The sequence below is a fragment of the Equus caballus genome, chromosome 12, assembly GCF_041296265.1.
Source record: "Equus caballus isolate H_3958 breed thoroughbred chromosome 12, TB-T2T, whole genome shotgun sequence".
Classification (NCBI taxonomy): domain Eukaryota; kingdom Metazoa; phylum Chordata; class Mammalia; order Perissodactyla; family Equidae; genus Equus; species Equus caballus.
Window position 1 is genome coordinate 18,620,850 of NC_091695.1, and position 10,112 is coordinate 18,630,961.

At 33.6% G+C, this 10,112-nt stretch overlaps 1 protein-coding gene and 1 pseudogene across 1 annotated transcript; both read left to right on the plus strand.

The window, feature by feature from the left end:
- The first annotated feature begins 502 nt into the window (after positions 1 to 502).
- On the plus strand, positions 503 to 1,441 carry OR5J1 (olfactory receptor family 5 subfamily J member 1). The gene has a single exon (XM_001495206.4). The coding sequence runs from the start codon at positions 503 to 505 to the stop codon at positions 1,439 to 1,441; it is 939 nt and encodes a 312-aa protein (XP_001495256.4).
- Positions 7,160 to 7,797, plus strand: OR8AV1P (olfactory receptor family 8 subfamily AV member 1, pseudogene; annotated as a pseudogene).

The window sequence follows — 10,112 nt, forward strand, 5'->3', positions numbered from 1 at the left end:
GCATAAGTGGAATATCTCAGGATCAAATGCCACAGTAGAGTTTATTCTTATATCTTGATATATTTGACATTAACTACTATTAAATCCAAAGTGAGAAGTTTAAAAGAGAACTTCAGTGGTAATACAGATTAAATTTTCAACTTCAGTTATTGTACTTTAAAAACTGGACTTTTCTTTCCAGATTTTAGAGTAAAATTCATTCAAGTTTTGTTCTTCACACTAAGACCAGCATTTTGAATGCATCCTGTGGCTAAGACCCTAATGGTTTTGTTTTTCATGCATGGAATTTCACTGTGGAACAGGAAAATAAACAGTGCTTGAAGAGACTAGAAACTTTCTTAGTTAAAATATTCTACTTTGGAGATAAAACAGCCAGAGCAGAGAAGTAAATAACTCAACTTGCACAGCTAGAGATTCCAAATAGTCTTGATAGTGAAGCATGATTATTCTCCATATATCACCATCTCCCTATCATTAACAGGTACCAAGAAAAAACAAACACATGGGTGATGTTAATTTTACATTGGTTACTGAATTTATCCTTTTGGGACTGACAGATGGTGCTGAACTGAAAGTGGTCCTCTTTGTGTTGTTCCTGCTGATCTATAACATGTCCTTGGTGGGGAATCTAGGAATGCTTTTTCTCATTCAAATCAGTCCCAAACTCCAAACACCAATGTATCATTTTCTTAGCTGTCTGTCATTTGTTGATGCCTGCTATTCTTCAGTCTTTGCACCTAAAATGCTGCTGAACTTTTTTATTGAACGTGAGACAATCTCGTTCTCTGCATGCATTGTGCAATATTTTTTATTCGTGTCACTCCTTACCACTGAGGGATTCTTGCTGGCAGCAATGGCTTATGACCGCTATATGGCCATTGTGAACCCTTTACTTTATACTGTGGCTATGACTAAAATAGTCTGTGTTGCCTTGGTCATCGGATCTTGTGTAGGAGGCTTAATCAACTCATTGACACACACAATTGGTTTGGTGAAATTGTCTTTCTGTGGGCCAAATGTCATCAGTCACTTCTTCTGTGACCTTCCCCCGTTGTTGAAGCTGTCATGTTCTGACACCTCCATGAATGAATTGTTGCTTTTAGTCTTCAGTGGCATTATTGCCTTGATCACTTTCTTGACTGTGGTGATTTCCTACGTCTTCATCATTGCTGCTATCCTGAGGATCTGCTCAGCAACAGGTAGACACAAAGCCTTCTCCACATGTGCTTCACATCTAATCACTGTGATTTTATTCTACGGCTCTATAAGCTTTAGTTACATTCAACCAAGCTCCCAATATTCCTTAGAACAAGAAAAGGTGGTATCTGTGCTTTATACCCTGGTGATCCCTATGTTAAATCCATTAATTTATAGCCTAAGGAACAAGGAAGTGAAAGATGCTGTGAAAAGGGCTATGGAGATGAAATGTAGTCTTTGTTAATTTCACAGGATATTGTGATCCAAAACAGTATACAAACAGGTGCTTTGAATAATGATATCTATATGAATCTATTAAAACATTGAGCCTGAATTAATCTTAGAGTTTATTTAATTGGACCCACTGTTTTACAGTGGAAGAAAAAGCTCTAAAAAAATAAAATATCATGGTACATATGGCTGTTTATTTTGTAAACTAACCTAAAAACCATACTAAGATTTAGATTAGTTACCTCTGGGCAATTATTGACACTTTCGTATCTATATATGGGTAGAAATAAAGATACATATATGTATTCAAACACACACACAAATAGACACAAATAGATACAAACATAAAATTAAAAAATAGTAAAATATTTCTTAACTCAGTCTTTCTATTTAGCACAAGATAAGTAAAATATTTTTAAAGCAAAAAGTAATGGAATTTGAATTATCCAATAAAACTGACAGACATAAGTTCTTGAAATTAGCCTGGATTATTTATAATCAGATATTCTTCAAAATAAAAGTAAACACTCAAAATTAGTCAGAAAGAGAACATGGTTCTAGATTACCTTTCCACCCATAGTGTTTGCTCTGAACCATTTCCTTATTCCTGGACTCAGCGTCCATTACTACACATGAAATTGAACAGGATGGAATACCACAGTTTTGTTACCACTTCACACAGAAGGGCCACTACTACTCAGAGAAAGCTTACCCTGAAGAAGTTTACTTTATTTGAAAGGACGCCTCCAAGATAATTAGGGAATCACTAATAATCAGACTCATTTCCCTCTTTCCTTTAAGAATCTTCCAACATCTTCTTTAGGCATTAAACAAAAAATTCCCTGTAGGTATTCCAGGTAGGAGAAAACCTATACTATGTAATCTTGGTGGGAAAATGTGAAGCCTATTGTTTTTCTTTCAATTCAAATTCTATATACAGGGGCATAATGATAGAATCAGGCTCATAAATACTGATTGTTCCATAGTGATCTCTTTTTCCTAAATTCAATTAAATGCCCTACCTAGAAAACAAAATCAGTGTTCTAGAGAATATCTTCATTTACAAATAAAATTATATTTAATTTTTGAAGTTTTTTTAAATATGGAAATGACTAGAGGAAACTAGGCTAAGCAGCATAATGAGGCTGTGGAATGCCCTTTAAATATTATTTCATGTTTTTACATGACAGGCTAGACTTTTATTTTTTCTTCTCAGTGACAGCCAAAATGATGCAAATGAATGACAAATATCTTTGAAAACAGAAAATTGGAATGTGAAATAAGTGAAGGTAGCAAATTGAAATGCTTATTATATTAGACATTCACACAAAGAAATTCATATGGAAGTTCACTTTTCAGAAGGAAAGTATAATAACCACCTCACTAGCACCAACACAAAGAACAGCATATAACATTTGTATGGCCCTTCATGATTTTCCAAGATCATTTATCGTATTATTTGAAGGCTACCTGTATGAGACATTTAAGCATGAGGCATTCATGTGTGAAAGTTTTCATTTTCAGAATAAAATTTAAAAAATAATAATAAGAAGAAGAAAATTTAGTTTTATATAGTCCTTTACCATTTTTAAGAGCATTCAATATCTTATATCCTAGACTGTGAAACACAGGGGAATGTTATACAGGCAAGATCATTGAAACTCAAGAAAAATAAATTAACTTATTTATAATTTTTTTGTAAATTCAGTTAAAATATACACCCTATGAAAGAGGAGACTGGCATCCCAGGATGCAGATAAAATAGCATAGTTTATTAAATATATATGTGTATGAGGGGAGTTATTTTATGGGGAAAAAATGATTTTTGTTTTTTTCTCTTACTGACCTTTGGCACATCCCAACAAATAGCTACTATATTGTCCTATAAACAGGAACTGGATGCTTAAATGAGAAAAAAAATCCCTCTCTGAGAATTCTGAGGCAAATAAAAGTGTGTGACAGATTGCTAAGATACAGATTGGAAAATAAAAACAGTAGATGAAGCTGAATTAAACAGATTCCAAAAGTGCTTAAATGGTAGATATAATTTATCAATAGGAAATAAATGAAGACTTCATCAATGAAATATCTAATGCTATTCCAACAATTGTTATGTAAAATTTTAGGAAACTAATTTTGACAACAGGCAATGTAGCTCCAGTCCCTTCACCTAGTACAAAAAATTGGTTATTGTTCAACATCAACACTTGGAGAAATCAGAACTCAGTAGATATGTATCTCACATAACTTTCCTCTTAGCTCACAGAGAATCTCTATCAAGTATGTGTCAATTTTTATTTCACGTGTGTAGCCTTGCAGGTTGTAATTTGGAAATTGACCTAACTCATCAGGAAAATAAGTTGCTGGTATCATCTGGACTGCTCCTGGCTACATTTGCATCATGATTATGTTTGATACTTATTGAGACCCATGAGCCAATGCAATGAATTATGTTCCTAAGATTTGATATGTGCTCGTGTGTTGTGAGCACATAGTGATTACCTTGACCCAACTTTGATGACAATATTCAGTTGTCCTTGGTCTAATGTGGCCAGTGGAAAAATTCAAACTCGCAGAATCATAGACATCTAAGGATCATATAGCCATCCCATCTAAACTCTAATCTGATAGAGAATATTCTAAAAATTCTCTAATCACTGTCTACCTTCCCCTATAAAACCAGAATTTATTAAATTTTACCAATGAAATAATGACATTTTTTCAATGTAAGCAAGATGTAAGCTTATATCAGTCTTAGATATGTTTTATGAAATCTTAGAATTCACTTATTCTCTCTCTTCATTCTAAGTCTCTTTGGATATTAAGTTTTGCTAGAATACGATCCTGTTTTTTTTCCACACTGGATATTTCATATCTTTTCCACTATTCTTCATGCAATATGTTTTCAAATTCCTTCATTATTTTGTTCACTCCTTGGTTTGTCAATATTAAAAGGCTGCATGGCATAAATAGTAAAATGAATACTGATTTTTACATCAATCATTGTATTAAAATTATTTTCTACCACTTCTTAGTGTTCAAACTTGGACAATTTCTTTAATTATTCTGGTCCACCTATAAATCAATCAGAATATTTCATGAAATAATATCGAATAATGATTAGAAATAATAGTGGCTAAATTACCCCTAATATTCATAGGCAATCCAGGCTATGAAAACACACGCATACACACACACCTGAATTCTATTCAGTAACTGCTCCCACTTCTTTTGTGTTATCTCACATTTAAATATGTATATATATTCCATAATTGATACCAATAATGATGTAGAAGCACATGGTCATCAACAAATGGAATTTAGCACTGTTTAAAACTAAAAATATATGTATAATATGTATGTATAATTAAATTATGTGTCATAATTGTAAACTCCATTGTTCATTTTTAATAATTCAGTTTTTCCTTGTAGACCCTCATATAGGTGAGACAAGAAGATATACAACAATTTTCTCTAAAACTGAGAAAGGGCCAAATACATGAATTACTGCAATTGGGAAAGATACTTCTTGGGCCTTGCTTTCCCCAGACCTCTCTTTAGTTCCTTTAATTAAATCTAGTATTTACAGAATCACAGGAGATTCCATCCTCCAAAGGCCCTGGATGAAATATAAACACAGTCAGGAAACTAAGAGAAAGGGCCAAGCTTCCTCTCAACACGAGGCAGATGTTATAATTATATGTTCTAGCAAAAGAATCATAAAATTCCTTCTTGGGTTTTCAAGACCAGCAACTCTCAATACGTGCTGTGAATGGACTGTGACTCCATTAAAGAGACAATTTTTAAACTCAAAGATTAATTTATTGCACATGACTGACTTTACAGCAAAAGAAAAATGACATGAAAGGCAGTCCAGATGAAAATTAGCATTTGTTAAGTGAAAATCAAAGAAACAAATATGAGATCAGCGAAATAAAGAGTAAACTCATCTTCAAAGTAACAAATTGTTTTGTTTAAAAACAAAGTCAGTTAGGACAGCCCCAGTGGCCTAGTGGTTAAGTTCAGCCTGTTCTACTTCAGCAGCCTGTGTTCACTTCCTGGGCGTGGACCTACACCACTCATCTGTCAGTGGCCATGCTGTGGCAGCAGCTCACATACAAAATAGGGGAAGACTGGCAACAGATGTTAGCTCAGGGCGAATCTTCCTCAGGAATAAGACAGAATGAAACAAGGTCAATCAAGGCAAAGCTAACCCAAACAAAACTAATCCAAAAAAAAGCAAAGATGCAAAAAATTACTTTAGTCATGTGCTGTTTATCCAGTATGTCAACAAATAGTCCAGTCTCTATTTTCCTTATTTGTCTTACTTTGAATATACAGTAAACATTTAAATAATATCTATGGTATGACAAATAGGTTTCACATATTTTCTTGTTTAATTCTTATAACTACCTCTTGAGGAGGGTTTATAGATGAAACTAATAGGCGAGGAAACAGAGTTAGATATGAAATCACAGCTTAATGTGGTAAAAAGTGACCATTCTTTTTAACCTCTGATGTTCAGTAAAATGAATATAATCAAAGCTATCTTTTAGCATGGTTTCCAGTTTTTGAATTGCGTTAAATAATTTAATTTACATCACACTGATAGTTAAGGGTAGAGATCCAAGCCCATATAAACTGCAAGAGGGAATTTTTGTCATGCTTTATTCAATATCAGGGAAGTATTATTCCCGAAGCATGAATTGTGGAACACCATATTCATTAACGTTCAGTGAAAATAGACTCAATTGTCAAATTAATGTGAAATATGCTCTATATTCATTTTTTATTGGAAATTCCCAAAGCATATTAATGTATTATATATTCCTACAAATCTGGCAGTAAAGAAAGCTTTCCTTAAAAATTTTTTAGCCAGGACTGGCCCCATGGCCTAGTGGCCTAGGTCAGCATGCTCTGCTTCAGTGGCACAGGGTTCAGTTCCTGGGCGTGGATCTATACCACTTGTTGATGGCCATGCTGTGGTGGCAACCCATATGCACAATAGAGGAAGATTGGCACAGATGTTAGCTCAGGGCAAATATTCCTCAGCAAAAAATTGAAAAAAAAATAGCTGTGTTTCCCAAATATGTTTTTGATATCAGAACCTTACTTTTCACATATTCTGGGTTATATGATAAAGCCTATGATAAAATTAATTTAATGATCTAACTTTTCTTGGGTAAAAAGCCAGATCCTTATGTGAGTTACTGTGCCCAAAGCATATGCATTGTCTTTAAAATTAAATTTGAGATCTTTTGTTTGCAAGGGTCAAAATATATTGAAAAGGTTTTCTGATTCAATCTTAATTTAAAATATCTGATATAGACTAACCCAAGCCATGAGATAATAAGTCTTTGGAAATTAGAGGATGAAATGATAAATATTTGTTGGAATGGCAAAGATTGATTTCTGGAACAAGTGAGTTTTAACAAATAAGTAATGTTGTTATGATAGAAAATGTTTGAATTTTTTTCTTCTTTTTTATTTTTTTTTGAGGAAGATTAGCCCTGTGCTAACATCTGCTGCCAACACTTCTCTTTTTGCTGAGGAAGACTGACCATGATCTAACATCCGTGCCCATCTTCCTCTACTTTACATGTGGGACACCTACCACAACATGGCTTGCAAAGCAATGCCATGTCCACACCCAGAATCCAAACCAGTGAACCCTGAGCTGGCGAAGTGGAACGTGTGAACCTACCCACTGTACCACGGGCCCATCCCTCAGATGTACTTTTTTGTCTTCTTATGTGCCAGTGAGTCTTTTCTTCTGTCCTAAATGGTCTATGATCACTAGGTAGCTCTCTGCAATCCTCTATACTACCCAGATGTTATGTCTACAAGACTCTGATCCTCCCTTATCTTTGGGTCCTATTTGATTCATTCTGTGGATTCGTTTGTTAATGCACTTTGCATGAGCAGATTGCATTCCTGTGTCTCCAATGTAATCTATCACTTTTTCTGTGATAAATGCCCCATTTTAGCCCTGTCCTGCACTGACTCACATGATGTTGGAATCGTGATATTCGTTGTCACTGGCTCCACCCTAATGGTATCTCATCACAATGTCTGTGTCCTATGTGTCCATTCCATCTACTATCCTGAAAATTACTTCAAATTTGGGAGTGAAAAGCTTTCTCTACTTTTGCCTCCTATCTCCTGAGAGTCACCATCTTCTATGGAACTATGTTTTTTACTTACTTAAAAGCAAGCAAGTCCTAAACCTTGGGAAAGAATCAAGTGGCTCCTGTTTTTCACACTGTCATGATCCCCATGCTGAATCTACTCATTTATAGTCTTAGGAATAGAGGAGTGGAAAATACTCTCATTGGATTCAAGCAGAACAGAGAGGACTCAAGGCAATTAGAAAACAGTGATGCTCAACTTTTAAAATTCACCTTTTCTTCCTTCCCTATAGGGTATTTCCTTGGTTTATCTCCAAAAGCAATTGAATTTTTTAACTTGTTTCTATTTCTGTTGAACCATCCTTTGCTGGACCTAATATGATCTTGGACATTTCCAGGAATATATCTTTAGAAATCCATATTGTAATTGGAAATGATGCATTAAACTTATGGTTTAAATATGTGTGCTTTCATGGGCAATTGATGCACAAAATGAGACAATACAATTGTCATCTTTTAAACTGTGCCATACAAATTCCCATGCGTGCTCCAACTTCAGATAATTTTGTTATGGAGAAAAGCTCCATTTTGGGCACAATGAAATCATGTATTTATCATATAGAGAAGAAATATACCAGAGTGATGACAAGCACTTTCTTTGGAACTAAATATCCAGGATATATATTCTAGATCTGATACCCTTTCAGCTGTATAATCCTTAATAAGTCACTGAACCTTTAAGCCTCAGTTTCCTCAACTGCACGAGATAAATCATATCTCCAGGTCCAAGGAGTTATCGTAAAGATTAAATCGGATGATGGCTGTAAAGCATTTAAGTCAGGACTAGTAAATGCTGGCCATTAACATAGAAGACTTCCAGGGAGCCGGCCCCATGGTGAGTGGTTAAGTCCACGCGCTCTGCTTCAGTGGTCCAGGATTTCACTGGTTCGGATCCTGTGCGTGGACATGGCACCGCTCATCAGGCCATGCTGAGGTGGCATCCTACATGCCACAACTAGAAGGAACCACAGCTAAAAAATATACAACTATGTACTGGGGGCTTTGGGGAGAAGAATAAAAGAAAAAAAGATTGGCAACAGTTGTTAGCTCAGGTGCCTATCTTTAAAAAAAAAAAATAGAAGACTTCCATTCCAGCAATATTTTTAATTCACAATGGCTTTTTCTTAAAGAACATTCACTTGTGTTTCATAAATTACTTTGGTTAATTTAATTGAAAAACATACAAACAGCTAAGGAAAAGCTCAGCACTTCAGAATTTTGGATTTAAAATGGTATATATTAACATTGGAGAAAATCTGGGTAATACTGGAAAAATAAGGAAATAAAAATACTGTAACAATTGTTAACATTTTGTATGTGTTCTTCTAGATCGATAGTTACACATGTACATCTTATGTATAACATAAGCAAAATTTCTGTATTTTTCTGTGTAAGTTTTTGCAGCTTTCTGTATACACTTACGAGTTTAACTCTTGATAATATCGTTGTCATTGAAACCTGTAAGATGAGTGTGCTCTTGATGCATGAGAAAAATCAAGACTCTTATCTTTCAATGCTTTGGACATGAAATGTTGTAAATTCATCAAGTTAAAAATCTGCATTCAATGACACTTCTTTGCTGGCTACTGGCTAAACATTTTAAAACCCTACCTTTCTGTGATGTGCCAATAAGTTCAGTAAATTGCTTCTTTGTTAAAATTCTGTGTATTTTAAAAGATAATTGCTTTTCTCCTGGTTTCCATAGGTTTGTTACTGTCCTTAAAAATAAATTATTGAATTAAATGTTGGACTCATTTAAGTTTTTTAACAGAGAGTAGTTGTAAAGTTAAGAATTGACAATGAATTCAGATTTTGTGGCAACCCACAAATTTAGTCAGGCAGAGGGTTAAAATTTCCTTTATTTTTAAATTTTTTCTCTACATAATCTGGAATTTCAGTTTTAATTTCGCTATTTAAAGGTTATTTTAGAGCATATTTTTTATTTGCCAAGTATTAGATTTATTTGTTAAACTTTTGTAACTAGATAGATTGCTTTCAAGCAATAATTATAAACTTTTTTAAAATTTGCATTTTTCTTTATAAAATTATACCTGATTATTTTTTCTAAACATTTTTTAAATGTTTAAAATAAAGTACAATCTCTTTTATAGGAGTTAAAATTAAAAAAAATTTCACTAATTCAAAACTGTCAACTAACAGTCAATCTTTTAAATATGCATTATTTTCCTCTACTTAATTTATTTTAAAGTTTCATTTATATATCAATGCCGTTTTAAATTGTGACATTTTTCTTTGATATTCATGTTTCCCAGATGCTATATTTACATTTATTGATATTTGTTTTTGTTTGCAATTAGAGATAAGCATTTCATAAGCATTTATATTTTAACATATATACTTTTTTGGCTCATCTCTTATATAAGCATTATGTCTCAAAAAACATTTTGTCTCTTCATATATTTACATACTGTTTTCATTTTTCTGCTCTTTTTTATGAACTATGTTTTTACCTTGCTTTCATATATCTCTATTTCT